The following is a 23,477-nucleotide window of genomic DNA, read 5'->3' as shown; positions in this document are numbered from 1 at the left end:
GACGCGACTTAGCTCTGTGTGCAGGTGTATGCACGCACACCCACGAGCGGAAGAAAATACTCTTTTCTTTGTTTTACATGTGCTGAAATTCAGCAGAAAGACTGCATTTCTGACCAAATAAAGGATCCTGTTGCTGTCCTTGTACATGCATAAAGTTAAACTCTTCAGCCATTAAAATAGTTCTTACATGAACATGCCCACTGCCAACTCTATTATAATATCCAAATTACAAGTGCAACATTGTAGTGATGTTCTGTGGGGAAGTCCGCAGCTATGTGCCTAAGACAAAAGAGAGAGTCGGCCATACGATTTGTTTGTTTGTTTTTTAAATAAATGAGCACATTTAGTCAACTGGTGTTTATTCAGATCCTTATGCTAGACGTATTGAGACGAATAAAATATAGCCCAGACCTTGAAGAGGCTCAAAAACTAGTGGGGAGACAGACAATTAAAAATGAAAGTGCTCGTTCATGGAGCTATGTCTAAGTGGCTTTCATAGTACCAAGGAAACGAGTAGCCCACTGGGATTTACAGTATAATAAGACAAGTTGATTGTTAAGACATAAGGCTAGAAGGGAGGCAAGGACCATATTGTGAAAACCTAAGGGGCTTATATCCCATCCCATCCTATAACTCAGAGGATCCAATACCTTAATGCACATAGAACGCGTTAAAAAACAACAACAACAACAAAAACAAAAACAAAACAACAACAACAAAAAAAACACAACCTGGAGAACTTGTTAAAAAATCAGATTCCTGGAGTCTTCCCTCAGAGACTGACTAGGTGGGTCTAGGGTGCTTCCCTGAGTGGTTCTTATTTACCTGGTAACCCTAGTCTGCACACTGACATTTGGAAGTCAGTGCATTAGGTAAGATTGAGCCACCGAATACTTAAGTAGGTAATAAATTGAGCATATTAGCATTTTAGAAAATGCTAATTTTAGAAAGGAATGAATTTGATAGCAGTACATAGAACAATAGAATCACCTGAGACTCTCATTAAATATGAATTCTGATCCAATAGATCAGGGGTTGCACCTGAGATGCTGCATTTCTAACAAATTCCCAAATGAGGCTGGTATTTCTTGTCCGAGGACCACACTTTGAGTAGCCAATGTAGAAAGGTTGGGTTGGAATGGGGTGAGATGCGGGCATGAAGATCGTTGAGAGCCTGTTGCAGGGATCTAGGCAAAAGATGGCGAGTCTCTGAACTATTAGCAGGGTCTGCTAATGGCAAGAAAGTGTTCCAGTGAAATGTAATAGACCAAATTGACAAGACTAATTTAAGGAGTTTGTTAGATATGGAATTAGACGTGAGGGAAGAGGTGTCAGGAATTGAGCTTAGCTATCTAAGTAGATGATAATGACATAACTGAAATAGGGTACAGGAAGAGGAAGGAGGCGGCCTAGGGAGTAGAGAGGAAGACTGGTTAGAGTAGAAAAGGTTCCTGAAGTTGAGAAAAAAGGATAGCCAGAGGATTTGTTTTGAATGCATTGAGATTGAGGAGTCTATGAGATACCCCAAATTAAAAGGCTAGGTAGAAGAAGAAGAACCTTCAGCAGACTACAAAGTGTCAGACAGGTTGGGAGATATTAAAAAGAGCAGTTTCAAAGACACTCCCAAAGGGCAAGGTCACAGTATCATTGCCACATAGACATCAAGGGAAGATTATATATAGTTCAATGAGGGGGTACAAAATTATGGCTGCAAAATGAACTTTCCAAAATGCTGATTGGCTAAAGGGAGTTCGGAAAGTGCCCAAATTAGTTTATCTCTCAATCTTTTAATTTAAGAAAAAGTTGAGGAGTGGAGCCAATTGTTTTAAGTCGTTCATCTGATTTAAGGCCTCATAGTGCCTTTTCCATTTAGATTTTCTTTTCTTCCCTCCCCCCACAGATTGATCATACCTACAAGAGCTGCTATGGTACCTAGGGGAGGTGAAAACTGATGGACGAAAGTTTTACTACCATGCACTGAAAAGAAAGCATTGTCTGTGAAGGTCCTTTTATAAAAATGTCTGCTTGTAATACCTTTACTGAACACGTTTGGAAACCTGGTGAATGCAAGAACTGCTTTAAACCTAAAAGCTTGCACCAGCTTCCCCCAGACCCTGAAAAGGCACCCATCACCCATGGCAATGTGAAAACTAATGCCAATCACAGTAACAACCACCGCATGAGGAACACTGGAAATTTCCGTCCTCCTGTGGCTAAAAAACCCACTATAGCTGTGAAGCCCACTATGATGGTGGCAGATGGGCAAAGTGTATGTGGTGAACTTAGTATCCAAGAACACTGTGAGAACAAACCTGTCATCATAGGATGGAACCGAAACAGGACACCCTTGAATCAGAAACCACTTAATAATAATAATGAAGATGACATTGAAGGATTTAGCCATGTTCCTAAGCCTTATGGCAATAATGATAGTGCAAAGAAGGTATCAAATAACAATAATGGACTAACGGATGTGTTAAAGGAGATAGCAGGCTTGGATGCCACCCCTCAGATAAGAGGAAATGAAACAAACTCCAGAGAAACATTCTTCGGAAGAATAAATGATTGCTATAAAAGATCACTGGAAAGAAAGCTTCCACCGAGTTGCATGATGGGTGGGATCAAGGATACTCAAGGCAAGCACGTGATTCTGAGTGGGAGCACAGAAGTGATCAGTAATGAAGGGGGCCGGTTCTGTTACCCAGAGTTTTCTAGCGGCGAGGAGAGTGAAGAAGATGTACTTTTCAGTAACATGGAGGAGGAGCATGAGAGCTGGGATGAGAGTGATGAAGAGCTGTTGGCCATGGAGATTCGCATGAGAGGGCAACCCCGCTTTGCTAACTTCAGGGCAAATACTTTGTCTCCTGTTCGATTCTTTGTGGACAAAAAATGGAATACAGTCCCCTTGCGAAATAAATCCCTGCAGAGGATCTGTGCTGTCGACTATGATGACAGCTATGACGAAATCCTAAACGGCTATGAAGAAAACTCTGTGGCCTCCTATGGTCCAGGAAGCGTTCAGAGCATGGTGTCATCTGACTCTGCGTCACCAGGTTCTTCTTTAACAGAAGAATCACGTTCTGAGACAGCCAGTAGTTTATCCCAGAAGATCTGTAATGGGGGAGTATCCCCGGGTAATCCAGGAGAGTCTAAGGACATGAAGGAAAGGGAGCCCAATTGTGAAAGTCTCTCTGGTAATAGTCAGGAGAAGGACTCCTCACAAGCACCTAAAAGTTCAATAAAAGTTCCAGAAACACACAAAGCCGTCCTTGCTCTCCGACTGGAAGAGAAGGACGGCAAGATTGCCGTACAAACTGAGAAGCAAGAAAGTAAAGCCTCTACAGATATCGCTGGCCAAGCCATAACCATAAACCTCGTCCCCGTTGAAGAGCAAGCAAAGCCTTACCGAGTTGTCAATCTGGAACAGCCATTGTGCAAGCCCTATACTATCGTGGACGTGTCGGCAGCCATGGCCAGTGAGCACCTCGAGGGCCCTGTTAACAGCCCCAAGACAAAAATCTCATCTTCTACTCCAAACTCTCCGGTGACATCGCCCGCGCTGACATCAGGACAAACAGGTGCTCATTTCCAAAATTCCAGTGCAATACGATACCAGGAAGTATGGACTTCCAGCACCAGCCCGCGACAAAAGATACCCAAGGTGGAATTGGTTAGCGGTGGAACTGGGCCAAACATCCCTCCGAGGAAAAACTGTCACAAATCAGCACCCACTTCACCTACAACGACAAACATTTCCTCTAAAACTATCCCTGTTAAGTCACCCAATCTGTCTGAAATAAAATTCAATAGTTACAACAATGCTGGTATGCCACCTTTTCCAATTATCATTCATGATGAGCCGACTTATGCTCGGAGTTCCAAAAATGCCATCAAAGTCCCCATTGTCATCAATCCAAATGCGTACGACAATCTAGCCATTTACAAAAGTTTTCTCGGAACAAGTGGAGAACTCTCGGTGAAGGAAAAAACCACCAGTATAATAAGCCATACTTACGAAGAAATCGAAACTGACAGCAAAGTGTCCGATAACAGCACCAGCAAACCTACTGACTGTCCCCAAGCCAAAGGGTTTTCCAACAGCACAGAGCGTAAAAGGGGCTCAGTGGCTCAAAAGGTTCAGGAGTTTAACAGCTGTCTTAACAGAGGTCAGTCTTCACCGCAGAAAAGCTATAGTTCTAGCCACAGCTCCCCAACAAAGATCCAGAGAACCACTCAAGAACCTGGGGCCAAAACCGAAGGCCCTCAGGAGTCTCTGATGACGTGCAGCACCACCGGCAGCAGCAGCAGGGAGAAAGCGAGCACGGTGCTTTCTCAGATTGTGGCTTCTATCCAGCCGCCGCAGTCCCCTCCAGAAATGCCCCAGTCTGGCCCGAAAGCATGCAGCGCGGAAGAGCTGTACGCGGTTCCTCCAGACGCCGATGCTAAGAGTACCCCTAAGAGTACACCAGCCCGACCCAAATCTCTCTTCACGGCTCAGCCCGGTGCTGAAGCTGAAGCCCCGCAGACCGCAGAAAGCCCGACGACCAAAGCACGGAAAGATCCGCTCGCAAAGCCGGTCACCAGCCCTCTCTCCAAATTAGTGGCCAACCCCCAGAGCGAGCCACCACCTCCCTTTCCCCCACCTCGCTCTACTTCCTCCCCTTATCATGCAAGCAACCTTCTGCAGAGGCATTTCACCAACTGGACCAAGCCCACCAGTCCTACCAGGTCAACGGAAGCTGAATCGGTTTTGCACTCTGAAGGCAGCAGGCGGGCCGCTGACGCGAAACCTAAGCGCTGGATATCATTTAAAAGCTTCTTCCGTCGCCGGAAAACAGATGAGGAAGAGGATAAAGAGAAAGACCGAGAGAAAGGAAAGCTGGTGGGCCTGGATGGCACAGTCATCCACATGCTGCCGCCGCCTCCCGTCCAGTGCCATCACTGGTTCACAGAGGCCAAAGGAGAGTCCAGTGAGAAGGCGGCCATTGTCTTCATGTACAGGTGCGATCCTGCCCAAAGCCAGCCCGGCGCCGATCAGAAGGCCAGAGCAGACCAGGCAGCGGTCAGAGAGAAGGATGGGGCAGAGGATGGGTTACTGCAGGACTCAGAGAAGAAGAAAAGGAATCATTCTTCTCCATCACAGGTTCCTAAAAAAATTCTCAGGTACGTAAAATAGAATGGCAGAGTATGAGAATTATTTTTAACACATTTTTAGGTGCTAAGTTTTTTACATCTTTGAGATTACATAAGAGCCATTTATGTTTATAAGTAGCACTCGGTGGCCATCATCTATCTTTATAACTGCATTACAAGATTAGAGTATTATTAAAGTGATCTTACTGCACCGAGCAAGGTTTATGGCCCTGGAGCTTTAGCTGAAGTAGCCTGCTGCATTCTGGTGAATGGAAAGGGGCTTGAACACAGAAAAGCAAATCCATAACACCTTAATAGCAGTAAATAATACGTTGCTTTGAAATCCTATGATAGTGTGAGGAAGAAACAGGATCAAATGAATAAATGGTGGCACTCTTCTTACCCTCACTGTAGATGCAATAAAGCTCCTCAAGCCATTCATTTTGGTTTTCACCAAGGTGTTAGCTCTATATGCATTACTTTGTTTTGAGGAAATATTTGGGTTTTTATTGTGTCTCTTCTTCCTAAGTGTTGTGGAAAAGGGGGAGGGGAGTGTGCAGTGGAGACAGGGCCAGCAGTTTAATGATTTAACACGTGGGTGACAGAGGAGAAGTTGGTCATTGAGGTTGAGACCCAGCCAGGAGTAGAATCCTGATGGCAGCTGGCATGTGCACACCAATTCACATCCACCCAGTTCTCTAGCTGTTCATTTCCTTTCATTCTCAAGTGTTCGTGATCACCTACCCAGTTTAAAGCACATTCCCAGGATTTGTCTCCCATCCATACAGCAACCCTACAAATTGGTTGTATTCTTCCGATGAGGAGATTGAAGATCAGAGAAGTTAAGAGGTAAGCAGATTCATGTAGCTCGCAGTTGACAGAGCCAGAATTCAAACTTGGTCTGTCTGATTCATTGTATTCTTCCCAGTGTTGCACTGTTCACAAACACAAGAGCAAGCAAGATTTTTATATTTTCACTTGTAATCATTCATATAAACATTTATGTTTAGGAAGCTCAAGTTTTTTGTTTCTCATTTGTATTGTAAGCAAAATTAACGAACTGCCAATAAAAATAAGAACTATTATCCCAAGTTTGTAACAGATGGGATGATTTCCTTATATCCCCTCTACTTTTTTTTTTTTTCAAGATTTTATTTTTAAGTAACCTTTACACCCAGCATGGGGCTCAAACTCACAGCCCCAAGACCAAGTGTTGCATGCTCTACTGACTAAGCCAGTCAGGCGCCCAGTACTTTTTATTTTTAAGCAGAGATATGCCCTGAGTATTTCTTTCATCTGATTCTAAGTCTGCCTTCCTCTTATTTATACAGTAAGTCTTCTCTACCAGGCCTGGCCCTTTCTTTGGCAAACTCTTATGAGAGCGTAGATCCTCTCATAAGACCAGCTTTTTGTTAGAACAATACAGATAAAAATTAAGATGAATACTTAATGCCTTCACTCTTTCTAGCAACATGTTAAGAAGTTTTATATATATATTCTTTACGAAAATAAGCTTTTTATATAACCCCAAAATAGTTGTCAAAATGCTAGCAAGTTCCTGTTTTCCTTAAATCCATATAATAGCAAAGCAAGTAGAATAGTGGTAATATATTCCTGGAAAGAGTAGTCTTGTCATTGGTAGTTGAAAGTGGGTGATAGAATATCATACTCCAGTGGTAATAAAACACATGTATTGCAGGTTGCTGTTTTATTTAGGAAAAAAGCAATTTAAACAGCAGATGGTTGGAGTTACTTATGTCAGATAGTTCTCGCAGATCAGTAAATGGCTTCACTCCTCATTAAGTAGGGCTGTGGTGTGTTTATCTGCATCCTGGAAGGAAGAGCCAAGCAATGATTTGGCCTCTCTTCTGTGGAATGAGATTCTCTACTTTGGCTCCATTGCCACTACATGTGGGCCTGAGGACAGCCCAGGCCCTTGGCATGACAGACCCCTTATTGTACAGCTTATATTTTCACAGATTTGCTTGTACATGAGCCAGTCATATCTTCCAAAATTCATCAGTTCTTGATAAGTAACTCCATGAGGGGCGCCTGGGTAGCTCAGTCAGTTCAGTGCCCAACTCTTGGTTAGGGCTCAGGTCATGATCTCAGGTCCCGAGATTGATCCCCAGGTGGGCTCCACGCTCAGCGGGCAGTCTGCTTCCCCTCTCCCTCTATTCCTACACGCCCCCCATGTGTGCTCTTTCTCTCTCTCTCTCAAATAAGTAAATCTTTAAAAAGAAAAAGAAAAAAAAAAGGTAACATCCACGAATCCAAACAGTGCAGTTGGTTTGCTCCATTGGTTTCAGATTTAACCATGCATCATGGTAACTTGAGGGCTGTTAAAGCAGAGATTGCTGGGCCCCACAAAGTTTCTGATGTGGTAGGTCTGAGGTGCTGTGGGCCCTGAGAGTTTGCACTTCTTTCAGGTCCCCAGGTGATACTGAGGCCACTGGCCCTGGGGCTACACTTTGGAAGCCACTGATCTCACCACCATTCAGAATCTAAAGCTAATGTGCTGTCCTCTAAGTAGAGCATTTTTGAGGTATTAAGGTTTTCTTAGAGACACTCTAGAATTGTCACATTTCATATTTGTCTCAGAAAAAGGGGTTTTAAACAGTTTTGTTTTAAACTAAACATGGATACTCATTGAAAAATATACACCATTTGCTTTTTTAATAATTACTTAATTTACTCGGATACACCATTGGTATTTACTTGAAGCAACTTAGAAAGGGAAAAATATTACTGTCAAATGTCAATATTTGTGTTTCCAGCCTGATGGCAGTGTAATCATTAAAATAGCATCCCGTGGCTGGGAACATACTGCTGGAAGAAATGAAAATTCAAGTTTTTCTATAAGTAATGAAGATTCCAAATCCAAACTATAAGAAATAAAAAATACTCAACTGAAGGCCAGACCCTAAAAGATAAGAGATTTTGTAGAGCCTTCTGTTATGGGATTAGATTGTTATTCAATTCATTTATTTGACTCTTCAGGCGACAAAAAATGAATGTCTTAACTGTGCCTTATATAGGTCATCGGGACAGATGAGGGAAAGATCATCACACTGCTGAAATAACAGGTTTGGCTTTGACTTCACTTCAGCTCTCTGTCCTGTCCTTCAGGGGACAGTGATTGTAATGACACCTATCACTGAAGTTAGTTTGAGGATATAAAGGGAATATACGTACGAGACTTTGCACAGGGTCTGGCATAGGTTGGGTGCTTTAAGATGTCAGTAGCCCCTCTGCCTTTCATATAATAAATGCTAAAACAATGTATGTGTGTCGTGGTACAGAAGCATAAAGCACAGAGATTAGATCAGCTTAAAAGAGACTTCTCAGAAATGAAATACAAACCAGTTCTTAAAAGACAGATAGGATTTTTCCCGCTACTTGGGAAAGACATTGTAGACAAAAGGAACAATATATGCAGAGTCACAGAGAAGATGATAGCAAACAGAGTCCAGACAGGTGGCTGGAAAAGGATAATGAATAGACCCGTGGTTCTTCAAATGCGGTCAAGGCAAGGTCAAATAGTGATCATGCAAAAGTCACCGTTTTCATAATAAGACATTATTCTTTTCACTGCATTGACATTTGCACTGATGGTACAAAAACAATAGAAGGCAAAATTACTTACACCTTAACACAAGTCAAAGCCATGGCATAATATTGTACAAATAGTTTTTAAAAAAAAAAGTTCATTTAAGCATGTCCTTGGTGAAGTAGTAAATTTTATTAAATCTCAGCTCTTGAGACTGTGTCCGTTTAAACATTCCATGTGATGAAATGGGAAGTATACATAGATTATTTCTGTTGAATACCAAAGTATGGTGGTTATTGCAAGGAAAAACAGTTTGAGTTACAAAGCTGAGCTAGCCACCTTTTTCTTTTCTTTTCTTTTTTTTAAGATTTTATTTGTTTATTTGTCAGAGAGAGAGAAAGAGAAAGCACAAGCAGGGGGAGCGGCAGGCAGAGGGAGAAGCAGGGAGCTTCTCCCTCTCAGCAGGGAGCCTGATGAGGGGACTTGATCCCAGGACCCTGAGATCGTGACCTGAGCTGAAGGCAGACGCTTAACCGACTCAGCCACCCAGTCCCCTAGCCACCTTTTTCAGGGACTGCCTTGAAGGGACAGGTGGCAGATCCACTGTGGCTATTCAGACTTGAGTGCTTTTCTTAAGAATGAACATAGTAAGCCTCTTACCGCAAGGAAAACAACTGATAGTATTTGTTGTCAGTGATAAAAAGGCTTTCAAATACAAATAAGAATTTTTAAAAACTTTTATCTGCTATCATGACTTTGACAGCTTCCTGATGTTTAAGGATCTTTCTGATGAGAATGGTGGTATTTGCTTAAAAAAGATTTTTTAAATATATAATGAAATGTGTCAACATTTGGAAGATCTGCATAACTCAGTGAACTGGTAATTTCAAATGACCCAATGCACAATGTTACAAAATTATGCACAAGTAAAAGATCCATTGACACTGCAAGTTGGATGGATATTTTTCAATGCAACTGAGGCCAGAAAGTTTATTGATATGATTTCAGATTCCACATTGCAAATAATCTTTAAGACTTCCACTTATCAAGTTCTGATATGGTACCAAGGAGAATATCGACAATTATCTAAAAGTCTACTAATAGACTTTTTCCTTTCCCACCTAGATATCTGGATGAGATCACATTTTTAAATATATAGTTGACCCTTGAACAACACAGGTTTGAATTGCATGGGTCTACTTATATATGGATTTTTCAATAAATACTGTAAAGTACTATAAGTGCATTTTCTCTTCCTTATGATTTTCTCAATAACATTTTCTTTTCTCTAGCTTACTTTATTTTAAGAATACAGTATATAATACATGTAACATACAAAATATGTGTTAATTGGGGCACCTGGGTAGCACAGTTAAGCAGCACTCTTGGTTTCAGCTCAGGTCATAAACTCAGGAGTCATGAGATCAGGCTCCCCTTCAGGCACCACACTCAGCGTGGAGCTGCTTCAGATTCTCTCTCCCTCTGGCTCTCCTGCTTGTGCTCACTTGCGTTGCTCGCTCGCTCTCTCTTAAATAAATAAATCTTTTTTAAAAATGTGTTAATTGGCTATAGCTAAGACCAGCTTAATAGTAGGTTACTCTTTGTAAGTTTGGGGGGAGTCAGATTTATACCCAGGCCTTTTTTAAATTGTTTTTAATGATTTTTATTTATTTGACAGACAGAGATCACAAGTAGGCAGAGAGGCAGGCAGAGAGGGAGGGGGAAGCAGGCTCCCTGCTGAGCAGAGAGCCCAATGTGGGGCTCGATCCCAGGACCCTGAGATCATGACCTGAGCCAAAGGCAGAGGCTTAACCCACTGAGCCACTCAGGTGCCCCTATACACAGGTTTTGACCGCAGTTCCCCTAACCCCTGCATTGTTCAAAAGTCAACTGTACTTTAACCAAAGCAGCATATCACAGCCGATTGAATGCAGAAGCACATGTGAGAATTCAGCTGTCTTCTCTTAGGCCAGATACTAAAGAGACTTGAAAATGATGTTATAAAATAAAATAAACTCTATTTTTAAAGGGTTTATTATTTTTAAATGAACTAATAACTATTTTTAAATTGTCTCATTTTAAATTTCTAATACAGTATCAATTGGTAGAATTCACATAAACAAGTGCCCTTGAACTTGTCAGTAATTTTTAAGTGTAAAGGAATCCTGCAAACAAAAAGTTTGAGAAGTGCTGAGAAAAGCTGTGAAGAGGCTTACATGATATGTTGAAATATTTGGCCCTTATCTTTAGATTTTGGAGCAGAAACTGTTTCTTTCTTTCTTTCTTTCTTTTTTTTTTTTTAAGATTTTATTTATTTATTTGACAGACAGAGATCACAAGTAGGCAGAGAGGCAGGCAGAGAGAGAGGAGGGAGGAGAGAGCCTGATGCGGGGCTTGATCCCAGGACCCTGGGATCATGACCTGAGCTGAAGGCAGAGGCTTTAACCCACTGAGCCACTCAGGCACCCCAGGGCAGAAACTGTGTGTGACCTTTTTTTTTTTTTTAAGATTTTATTTATTTATTTGACAGAGAGAGAGCACAAGCAGGGGGAGTGGCAGAAGGAGAGGGAAAAGCAGACTCCCCGCTGAGCAGAGAGCCCAGTGAGGGGCTTGAACCCAAGACCCTGGAATCATCACCTGAGCCAAAGGCAGACGCTTAACCAGCTCAGCCACCCAGGCACGCCTAGTGTGTGACTTTTTAAATTCTTTTGTTTTTAATTTTCTTTTTAATATTTTATTTTTTAAGTAATCTCTCCACCCAATGTGGGGCTTGAACTCAAAACCACAAGATCAAAAGTTGCATGCTTCACCAACTGAGCCAACCAAGTGTCCCAATTTTTTTTTTTTTTTAATAAAATCTCTATTGGCAGTACTATTGAAAATGGGCTGGAAAGTGGAAATACTGTTTACCGTGATACTAGTCAAATTTTGACTCAGGAATATATCCATAGACATCATTTCTATCTGACTAGTCTGGATGAAGAGAAGGTAATTTAGTGGTTATTCTGATCTATGATCCCGTGGGAATTCCTTAACTATTGTTTTTAGAAGCACTAGCCTACCTACCATCTCTCCAACTCTTTGGTGTCCATATCATGAGGAATAATATCACTTAGTGAGAAAAGCACTAGAGTCGACTAAGATTTGAATTCCATTGATACCACTGGTAGTTGTGTGGCTTTTGACTTAACCTCTCTAAGCTGAAGCTTCCCAACCTATACAATAGAGATAATAATACCTACCTTACAGAGCTACTGTGAGGACTGAATTGATATCTGTAAAGCATCTAGCACGGTATCTAGCAATAGGGTTAGCCTCTTTATAAATTCCATTTATGGCACCAGAATTGAGAATAATCCTTGCTGAATGTCTTACCCCTGTAGTCCGTTTTTAGAACAGCTTTCTTAACGTAAATCCAGTCATATCCCCACACTGCAGAAGGCCCTATATATGTGAACTTTGTCACCTGTTTAATCTTATTTACTCTCTTGCTCTTGAACCTCAGTTATTCTGGCTTCCTTCCTTTCTGAGTGCCTTATTTATTATGTTGACCATGACATCAGTACTTTAGGACCACCTTTTAATTGGATACCATCTTAAAATGGATCCTTTATTTATTTTCATTTTAAAGTTTTTTGTGAAAGAAAATTTTAAACATATACAAAAGTAGATAAATTAGTAAAATGAACCACCATTTGCCCTAAAACAACATTTCAGCAATTACCAGTTTATGGCCAGTTTTGATTCATCTATACCCTTATTTCCTTCTCCTGTTATTTTGAAACAAATTCCAGACATTTTGTTGTAAATGTTTAGTATGTATCTCCAAAAGGTAAGTTCTTTTTTTTTTTTTTTTTTCCTCCCATCATGACCATATGCCAGAAAGGACTCTTAAAACTTTAATGGCTAACTCCTGGCTAAACAGCATCTAGTATCAAGATTTTAAATACTAGGGGTTTTTGCATGGCTCAGTCAGTTAAGCATCTGCCTTCAGTTCAGGTCATGATCCCAGGGTCCTGGGATTGAGCCCCACATCAGGCTCTCTGCAGAGCAGGGAACCTGCTTCTTCCTCTCCCTGTGCCCCTACCCCCCAACTTCCCCAGCTTGTGCACTCTCTCACTGTCAAATAAATAAAATCTTAAAGAAAAAGATTTTAAATATTAAATATATTCTGATGACTCCCTTCTGGATCTCCCCCATGAGTCACATACTTGCCCATTTGGTATTTCCACTTGAACATCAAATGGACATCTCAAATGAAACATGTCCAAAACAGAACTCTTGATTTTTCCCTACAAATCTGTTCCATCCCAAGTCTTCCCTTCTTGGTAAATGATGTCACCAGCCATCCAGTTGCTCGTTCCAGAAAACTAGGAGTCATCCGTGGTCTTTCTTTTCCCCTCACCCCCTACATGCAAAATATCAGTGAATCTTATTAATTTAACCTCTAGAATATATGCCAAATCTGTTTACTTCTTTCCATCTCTGCTTCTACCACACTGGTCCAAGCCACCACCATCTCATCTGATTTTCCTTTTCCATTTAGGAAAAGCATTTTCCATTCCACTTAGGAAAAGTATTTTCCTAATTGATCTCCCTGTTTTAACCTCTAATCTCTCAAGAATAACCATAGTGTCAACACAGTGAAGGAAGTCCATACATAATATGGCCACCGCCTACCTGTTTAACCTATCTCCTACTCATCCCCTTGTTCATGAGCTTCTCACAATACAGCTTTCTTTCTGTTCTTCAAACATGCCAAACATAATCCCTTTTTATCAGCTATTCTCTCTCTGGAATGCTTTCTTCAGATCTTTGTAGTGCAGGCTCCTTGTCATTCTGCCAGCTGCTTGTCTATTTATTTGTTTAAGATAGAGATGGGAGTGGGAGTTGCAGAAGAGGGAGAGAGAGAATCCCAAGCAGGCTCCCCACCCAACGTGGAGTCCAACATGGGCTTGATCTCAGTCCTGAACACATGACCTGAGCTGAAATCAAGAGTCAGACACTTAACCAACTGAGCCTCCCAAGTGCCCCATTCAACTACCAATTTAAATGTCACTTCCTCGGATTCTCTACTGACTGCCTAGTCCTAAGAAACTTCCCCTACCCTTAGTCACTTCCAATCACATCATCCTTTTCATTTTGGATTTATTCACATGTTTTTAAATTTTTTTTTTTACACTATTCCATCTTCATTTCACTCCTCCCTTCTGGATTCAATTTCCTTCTTCCTCGAGTATGTCTTTTAGTAGTCTTTTCAATAATCAGTGTGGTAAATTTATTACTGATTAAAATCACCTTTATTTTGTAATCGGTAGGCAGTATCTATTGCCAATCATATGTCCTTAAAAATTTAGTTCAAATTTTTTTTCTAATCAATTAGAAAACCTTAGTCAATACCTAAGAAAATAACTATAACTCACCCAAAATAAGGATAATACTTCCAGCCAAAGTTTAAGATCTCACTTGCTCACGAATGGCCTCTTTTGGCCATTCTAGCCATTTGGCCTCTTTCTAGCTTCATCAGCCCTGAAACAACATCTTCCTAATTAGCAAAAGATCCCCAGCATGCGTTTCTGTGTGTCATTTATATCTGTTTTCTCTTGGACTCCCATAAACATCTCAGGAATTCAGCTATGCCTCACACGGCTGGGATTCTGCCCAAACCTCCACCAACTTCTATTTTGGACAGGCAGATAAGATTTGGCACACCTTTACTCCCTTAGGAATGCCATTCGTCTGTATAAGCTTTTCCTTTATCCTTCCAAGATCTTTTTGATCTTCTTAGAGTCCTTAGAACTAAGCTATATTCCTCAATAATCCAGGAGTCAATCCTAGGAGCTTTCTAATCCACTCAAAGGTTCAAGAGTATAGACCAAAAGTTGGAGAACTATGGCCTATAGGCCGATCCAACTTGTCACCTGTTTCTCTAACGAAGTTTTATTGGAAAACAGCCACACTCATTCATTTGTATGTTGTGTATGGCTACTTTTGCATTATAACAGCAACATTAAGTGCAACAGACACCATATGGCCTATAAGGCCTAAAATATTACTGACTTCACAGAAAAAGTTGGCCAAGTCTCCAGACTAAGCTATAATATCTGATTTGTCTGTGGTTGTCAGCATGCTAGTGGCCAGTGTCTATTCTAGCCAGACACCACACAGGTTTGCAACTCCCTGAAGTACCTGGAGTCTGGGTCTCTTTATATTCATGTGTGTATGCACATCTAGTATGGAAAAAAAGTCTGAGCACTTTTTAGACTGTGGTAAAATGCAATGTCCTTCTCTCTGTAAAGGTCAGTTAGAAACTTGAATTTTTTTGATGCTTATGCTCCAGTTATATCTTAATTTGCATTATCTCTACTCTTTGCCAAGAGAATCCTATCAAAGTCATCTTTTCATGCTGAGGGCCACACTGGCCTCTGAAGATCAAATTCCTATTCCTCATAAAGAAAAAAATTGGAGACAGAAGCTGAAAGTAGCTGCTTGCTCTCCTGATCACATAGTCCTTGCTCTAAAGAAACTTCTGGACTATAAGCATTTATAAAGATCACATCTACATTTGCTGACATATTGTTCCTAAAGTTAGTGAGTTCATAAAGCCCTTACTGTTGAAATTCTAAATAATCCTGTTTTACAGGAAACTGATAAACATCTCACTTGGTCCTAATCACAGAATGATGCAGAATGATTATGTTTATGTGTACCATGATGGGATGGTCTTCAGATGGCTTTACATTCTTTTCCCTTCTGGAAGGTGATAAAACTCCAGAGAAATAAGGTACTTGCCTAGAGTCTCATAATGAATATATTCCAAAGTGAAGAATCCAACTGAGACTTCCCCCATGTATTGGGTCAGTTTTGTTTCCTTGTTCACCTAAGGAATCTAAAGTTAAACACCAGTATCTTACTGTATAATTCTTAAAACACTTTCGCTCACGTTATCTCAGTTGTCCCAACATCTGTGACAGTGCATCCTTCCTACTTTATAAGATCTTGAGAAACAGAGAGTCTCATCGACATTCCCAGGGTTGCTATGCAAATAGGTAGCAGAGCCAGAGTCTGACTTCAGAGGTATTTGGCCCCTAAAAGATTTTTTTTTTTTCTTTTTTGCACTCTTGGTGGTGGTTGTTGAGTCCGTTGGTTTCTGCCATGTCTTTTATAAAGTCAGTCTCAGTGCAAGAAGGGAAGTCTGTGACCGGGAAGAGATATGTCCTGATTTACCAAGCTGTCAAGCAGTCTCAAAGTACTCAACATGGGCATAGTTGAACATAGTTGTTCACTCTCTTAAAAGCACTTAATATGAATTTCCTAATTAATACATACTCCTATAAATGTCACTATACTCATTTTATAGATGAATGATGGGAGGCAGGGGCAGAATAGTGGCTGTGGCAGCGCTGAAATGAAATTTGAGTTTCTCATTTCCAGGCCTGTATTCAGACCTCTAGGCCACAGTTTCAGCCAGTGATTATTTAACATAACTGCAGTAGAGTATGGATTAGAGTTATCAGGTAATATTTAAAGGTTTAATTCCAGGAGAAGCAGTTTGTTCTCATATGGTGCCTTGATAATGGTGATTTGTTAAGAGCAGGGAGAAAGGCTTGCCAGACAACAACAACAACAGGGGCGCCTGGGTGGCTCAGTGGGTTAAAGCCTCTGCCTCGGGCTCAGGTCGTGATCTCAGGGTCCTGGGATTGAGCCCCGAATCTGGCTATCTGTTCGGTGGGGAGCCTGCTTCCTCCTCTCTCTCTCTCTGCCTGCCTCTCTGCCTACTTTGTGATCTCTGTCTGTCAAATAAATAAATAAAATCTTTAAACACCACCACCACCACCAACATGAGAGTGGTGCACACTGGTCTGCTCCCCACCCCCAGTCCTAGTTCTCCTGGATTAAAAGAGCCTCAGGAGGGGCGCCTGGGTGGCTCAGTGGTTAGGCTTCTGCCTTCGGCTCAGGTCATGATCTCAGGGTCTTGGGATCTAGCCCCACGTCGGGCTCTCTGCTCGGCAGGGAGCCTGCTTCCCTTCCTCTCTCTCTGCCTGCCTCTCTGCCTGCTTGTGATCTCTGTCTGTCAAATAAATAAATAAATAAAAATCTTTAAAAAAAAAATAGCATAATTTAAAAAAAAAAAAAAAGAGCCTCAGGAGTCAGTCTTTGGCCTTTCTGTGCTGCTGGCACAGGGACGAAGCTCCAGTCTGCATCAGGGAGATGGCCTGCCCCACACTGGAACCTGTCCTGATGCCAGTCTCCGTGGTGGTGCAGGCTGGGATTTTACTGGGAGGAATGCAGGTACAGAACCGTAGTAATATCCTCTAGTGCCTTGCTGTCCAGATCCCACCTGATTTGACTTATTCAACACCTGTTTATTGAGTGTTTGCTGTAATTCTCTGTCCCTTCGTATTAGTCTGCTTGGGCTACTGCAAATAAATACTGGGTGACTTAAACAACAAAAATGTATTTGCTCACAGTTCTGGAAGGCAGAAATCCAAGGTCAGGGTTCCAGTTGAACTGGTTTCTGGTGAGGCTCTCTTCCTACCTTGCAGAAATGACCACCTTCTCGTTATGTCCTCACTTTCCTTGTGTGCAGAGGGAGAGACAGACCAAGCTCTCTGGTATCTTTTGTTGTGAGTACAGTAACCCTGTAGGACAGGGTTCCACCCTTATCCCCTCATTTAATTTTAAGTATCTCCAAATATGGCCACACTGGGGTTTAGGGCTTCAACATATGAATGGGGGGATACAAATGTTTATCCAGAACACCTGTTATCAGTGTTCAAAGAAGGAAGAGTCGTGAAGACACAAAGATGTCTTGGCCAACTTGAGGCCTGCATAGTCTTTAATGACTGAGTTTGAAGTAGATGATGAAAAGAAGGGAAGCAACTCTAGATAGATAGAGAAAGTAGGTTCAGCACCGATGGAGAATATAGTGTGTCCAAGGGATAGGAAGTTACGATGTAGAAATACATTGGTTTGTGTGGAGCTAAAGGATTGCGTGTTAGAAATTTTGGAATAAGGAGGGAAACATACATTGCAGCCTCATTGTGAAGGGCCTTGAAGACCTGTAGGTAGTTCAGACCTGACCTTGACAGGTCACAAGAATGTGGAACAGAGGAACAGCAGAACAAAATAGAGATTTTAGGAAGAGAACCCTGGCCCAGCGTGTATAAGTTACCGGTCCAAGGTCCCTCTTGTAGCAGCTTTCTCAGTCAGAGCCGTCTGCCCTTTGTGCTCATCTCTGTCCTCTGTTGATACCGGGAATTGAGGTCATGCTGCTTGTCGGGAGACTCGACCTATTGCTGCTCTCACAGATGCTGCTTCTTATTTTCAGAGGTAACTTTATCCAGATAGGGCTCCAACTAAAAACTGTGAATGTCATACTAGACCAAACCTTGTTTTCTAACATATTATGAGTTCGTATAATTGTATTCTAAGAATAAACCTCATGAGGTAAGGATTGGTTCCAAAACAGCCCCTCCTCTTTTTTTTAATAGCCCTTTATGAATCTCTCATCTGTGACTACTTGAATTATTTTGTTTCCCTTTATGTCACTTCTGAGCAGCAATGCTCCAACTTAAAATTTTCTTGCTCACTTTTTACACCTTGATCCTTTTTATACTTGAGGCACTAGGACCAACTGTGTCAGGATCTCCTGGGGTGTTTGTATAAATTCAGATTCCTGGGCCATCCCCCAGAGCTGTTAAATCAGTCCCTAGAGGTGGGAGCCGCAAATCTGCATCTTTAGCAAATTCCCAAGGTAATTATTAGGCACATTACAGCCCAATAACAATTGGCATAATATTTTAGAACATTGACTTTGAAGTCACTCAGACCTGGATTTGAATCCTGCTTTCACCACTTATTAGCTCTGTCATCTTGGACAAGCCCTGGTTCAGGTTACCTCATCCGTAAACTGAGAGGCAGAGTAGGGTATCTGTTTAGACCACAGACCCTAGGTTTTAATTTCACTTCCACCAGTTAGCAGCTCTGTTACCTCAGGCAAATGACTTAACCTCTCTGGACTCTAATTTCTTCATTTGTAAAAGAGAGATAATAATCTGCCTAGTGCATTATTGTGAAACTTAGAAGAATTTAGGGAAAACTGTGAGAAGAAGGTAGATTTTGTTCTCCTCTCCCTACCCTCACCCAAGGCATGACAGTGTCTGAGACTATTTGGTCATCATGACTAGCGAAGGAGAGAGTGGTTCCAACACCTGGGTAGAGGCAAGAGATGCTAGTAGGATCCTACCATGCGCAGGACATCCCTTCACAGCAAAGTATTATCTGGTCCAAAATGTCAGTAGCGCCACTTTTGAGAATCCTGGCTTAGAACAGACACACAGTAAGTACTATGTAAGTTTTGGCTGCTGTTCAGATTCCCTGTTATAGGAATAACAAGACTTACTTGGAGTGGTATCGTTAGGAGACATATATCTAAGTACAGTACCGTGCACTCAGCAAATGCAGAGGCGGTCGTGATGGTGTATCTGTGAACGCAGTCTTTCTGTACTAAAGCAGCTCCTTTTTAAAGAAATCCTTTTGCAATGTAAATAATTATATTGTTTAGAATTTTTCAAAAGTAGAACACATCTGTAGCCATTAATACCCTTTAATAGTAGCTTCTAATAATTTTAATAATAATTCTGTTCTTTGCAAAGCGCTCTTATTTCTCCATCTTCACAATCAGGCATTTACGGTTGAGTCTTTACCATATACCAAGCTTGCCTTATGGTGCCGGCGTGGTGGGTGTCAGTACGGAGACAATCCAGTTCAGATCCCGACTCTACTACCACGTTACCCTTGTAACTCCATTTCACTTCGTCCGAGCGCAGTTTCCCCACCTGCAAAATGAAAGCAACTGCCTCAATCCCCTGAAGTGTTTTGGTGAATTAAGTGGGAAAGCATGCAGCTCGTGCAGCGTCGAGGAGGAGCAGATTCCCGTCCCCTCCATGAGCCCGCAGTGTTTTCATAGCATGGTGTGTACATGCTCCTCTCCCTCCTCTGACTCCAAGGGCAGACAGGCAGTAGAGGGAGACGAGGAAAGTGGAGAAGGTGCTTCTCCAGAGCTTCTGCGCATGCGTAAAAGTCAAGGGCCCCTATCCTCCCTTGGGTAGTCCTTTTCTTCTAGTATATTGCTTTCTCAGGACATAAACATCAGTATCTCACACCTTTCTTTAGAAGTGAGCCAAGGCCTAAATGGTGATGAGAGGCTCCTGCTGTAACGCAGCCTTCTTTTATTGCTCTTTTCCGAGATGAGTTTATCTTCTCTGTTGATTTGCGCAGATCCCATTCTGACTTCGTATTTCATAGGATTTTAAAACTGTAATTTTTCTTAGTATTATGAACATGACAGTGATTTACAGTGGCCCATGTTTTTATCTACTGTTCTGTCTTGCGGTCCGGTGCTTTAAAGACACTTTTAATTCGCTATTCACATCTATTTTTAAAAAAGAAAAAGTGAAACCATGCAGTGTCTGAAGATTAGAGTCTATTCAGGACCTTGCTCCTGGCCACCAGTCTTCCTCATTCCAAGACCCAGCCACTTCGTTCACACTAGTAAGAGCTACCTTTGTTTGGCCAACTTCTGTTAGCCGTATTAGGAAGAACCCATCAGATCTCAGTGAAAGGTTAATCTCAGTTCAGGAGAAGAAGTTTGAAGGTTTCAGTGAAAGACTACAGAAGGCTTAGTGGAAAATTGGAGACACTAAGATAGTGATCAATGGGCACAACACTTTTCTACCTGAGAATGCCAGTAATTGGAAAATATAGCAAAATCAAATTGATAACCTGGAAACCAAGATAGGATTAGGAAATGTCACATTGGCAGGGGTTACAGGGACAGAGAGAGACAGAGTTTTTCCTCCTTCTGATAGATTAAAGGTGTGGGATTTGATAACTTTGAACTCTCCTCATGTGTTGGTATATATTCCAGCTCTACAAAATCCCGTCATCCCCCGCAACCCCAGAAATCAGCAGCTCTGAAACCAGTTAAGAAAACTGTGATATGCTGTTTCTGATATGCTTTGATCTGAATTTTAGGAGTAAAAAGAGGTTTTAAAAATCACACATTTATTAATTGACTGTCTTGGGCAAATAGAGACAAATGTTGTTGCCGAAGAGAGCTGGCAAATGGGAGGTTAGAATACCATTTGCCCAAAGAGACAGATGGTCTCTGTTGAAGCTTGATTTCATTTACTGTCCCTTCTGAAGCTGAATGGAGGTGGTTGAATTTGAAGATAAAGTTGAACAGAAATTGTGGAAATACTTGGATGCATAAAGAACTCTAATGCAGAATTTGATTTGCCTTTTTAAAAAAGTACATTCAGACATTTAACAGAATTTTTACAAAAATCTGTCTTGAACGAATTTGCCAGAAAAAAAAAAAAAGATCATTTTCATTTGATGGTGTGTAATGATTAATCCTACCACCTGGGTAAACCAAGTGAGCTTCCCACAGGAGATTGCTTGTGCAGCTTTGAATTATGTATGAATGTTGCAGACTGATGAGAGATAACCTTACCAAGGGATTCGTTTGTATAACAGACAAATCTGTAACAATGTTACAGTTTCCTTTGAACACCTTAAGTTCATTCTCCATGTTCAGAAAATGAGATGTCTTCCTGGAGATTAAGACCTGATTTTTTTAAGTGTTGGGTTATCCATCCCAAATCTCAATTATAAACTGGTCATTAACGAAAAAGTCAGTTGTCTGAGGTACACACGAACTTGTGTTGTCTTCCATTATGAAAACAGACTGAATGCTGAGGGTCCAGGAAAATAGTAGGCTAAATCAGGGTGTGACCCAGCCTGACAATTAAGGACCTAGGTGTCAACGCCATAGTTACTGTAGACATTCTACATAGCACTATAGACCTAGGGATTATTTAAACATGAATTTAACTCGTAGAAATAGAAAAGACATAACTTCTTCTATGTGGGCCATTTATCAGTTAACAGTTCTGTTTTATAGCAATGAATATCAAATTGTACTTACCTGAAAAAAATCTAGTTATCCTTGTCATATTTGTTATTTCAAGATGTGCTAAGATGTAGTGCTTTAGAAATTCTACCAAGTTTCTTATAATTTCATTTTAAAGATCTTTTTAAACTTTCTGTCTCATGGAGGAAATGGGGGACATTTTCATTTTGTTCATTATCTCCTTTCTGAGGCTGTCCTCTAGTTGGTGTAGATGATCAAGGAATAGGAAATCAGAACCTGGTTTCTCAGATTCTCATTTTGGTGTTTTCTCCATTACCTTAAACATTTCTTGATGAAATACTGGTGATGAACCCCTTTGTTAGGAGATAAAGTCTGTATTTGGAAAGTGTCATTTTACTATTTGGGAGGGTTTTCTTTCTTTTTTTTTAAATATCTTTTTTTTTAAAGATTTTATTTATTTATTTGACAGACCGAGATCACAAGTAGGCAGAGAGGCAGGCAGAGAGAGAGGGGAAGCAGGCTCCCTGCTTGAGCAGAGAGCCTGATGTGGGGCTCGATCCGAGGACCCTGAGACCATGACCTGAGCTGAAGCCAGAGGCTTAACCCACTGAGCCACCCAGGCGCCCCTGGGAGGGTTTTCTGATTTCATATCTAAATATGGCACAAAGAAATCAATGGTCAAAAATTATATTCCCTTAAAAAATTAATATGCCTTAGATAAATTGTCGGATTTTACTTCTTTCTTTCTTCCTAAACAGTTTGTCTCTTGATACATAGTGACTGAGTCAACCTTCTCTGATGCTGTTCTCAGTTCTTTTTCATTTTTCAGTCATAGCATATTACCACATCTAAGCTTGAACTCTCAAAGCTTCTCCGTTTCTCATCTCTTTTACCATTTTCATCGTACGTAGAGCTGTTCCTCCCTCAAGCATCAAGTCGTGACATATCATTGATGCATTTTTTAAAAAAATTCTTCCTTTTAGACTCTGCTGTCACTGCTGATTAAACATCTTAGCATCCATTTGCAATTCCTTGTGATTTTACTTTCATCAGCTCCCTTTGCATAGTTCTTTATAGTTGATGATTATTTTAATTGGTGATACAATATACCAGTGTACTTACTTAAAATGTGCTTATGAAAACTAACCTTTATGTGGAATATAAGTTGTCCTGCCCTGATCCCAAAGAGTTAATAAAACTAGTTTTCATTTTGCTTCCCAGAGGTAGTTTGGCACATTTCCCAGACCAAACCCCTAAGGTAAAGGTCAAGGTGCAGTGGATGATATTAAGGTGCAGAATTCGAAACTTGTATCTTACCCAACCTGTAGTTTTCCTGAGCTCAGTGGGATCTCTGGTACATCAGAGCTTCAGAACATGATTAACAGACCGAAGAAGGCCCTGTAGAGTACCTTTAATGGGGAATTGTATGAGTGAGCACAGTGGGTGAGTCTTTAACATTTCTTGCTTTTTAGCGTCTGTATTTTGTTGTGAGAAACCCGTAGGAGCACGGAGTTGTGTTTCGTGTATGTGAGGAGCAGGCCCAGGGAATTCTTCATGGTTTAATAGCAGCAACTCTTTCTATAGTCTTCACAGTAGCTGAGGCTCATGGTAAATAGCCCATTGCATGGAGGAAAACAGACAAGGGAGGGTAGAGTCGTGGTTTCTGAACCAACCTTTGCCAGTCCCTTTTGATAATGGAAAAGAGAGCTGTCTTAGTAATTATGAGGAGATTGGGGAAAGAGAGAAGGCGAGAGCAAGCTTGCAGAGGTTAGGAGCCTAAAACAGCATTTTAGGAAACCTCTCAAATTAACTCTAAAATAAGAAGGGAATGTCACTTTATATTTAGATATATAC

General features: G+C 41.2%; 1 protein-coding gene across 1 annotated transcript in view; it reads left to right on the top strand.

The window, feature by feature from the left end:
• The window catches only part of PEAK1 (pseudopodium enriched atypical kinase 1), a 294,195-nt gene that overhangs the window by 220,398 nt on the left and 50,320 nt on the right, over positions 1 to 23,477 (top strand). Inside the window, exon 6 of the mRNA XM_080808166.1 lies at positions 1,901 to 5,163. Coding sequence (XP_080664292.1) covers positions 2,018 to 5,163 — 3,146 coding nt within the window. The 5' untranslated portion in view covers positions 1,901 to 2,017. The remainder of the gene's footprint in view (positions 1 to 1,900; positions 5,164 to 23,477) is intronic.

The sequence above is a fragment of the Martes martes genome (assembly GCF_963455335.1).
Source record: "Martes martes genome assembly, chromosome: 7".
NCBI lineage: Eukaryota > Metazoa > Chordata > Mammalia > Carnivora > Mustelidae > Martes > Martes martes.
Note: the sequence above shows the minus strand (reverse complement) of the source record. Positions and strands in the feature narration are given on the sequence as shown.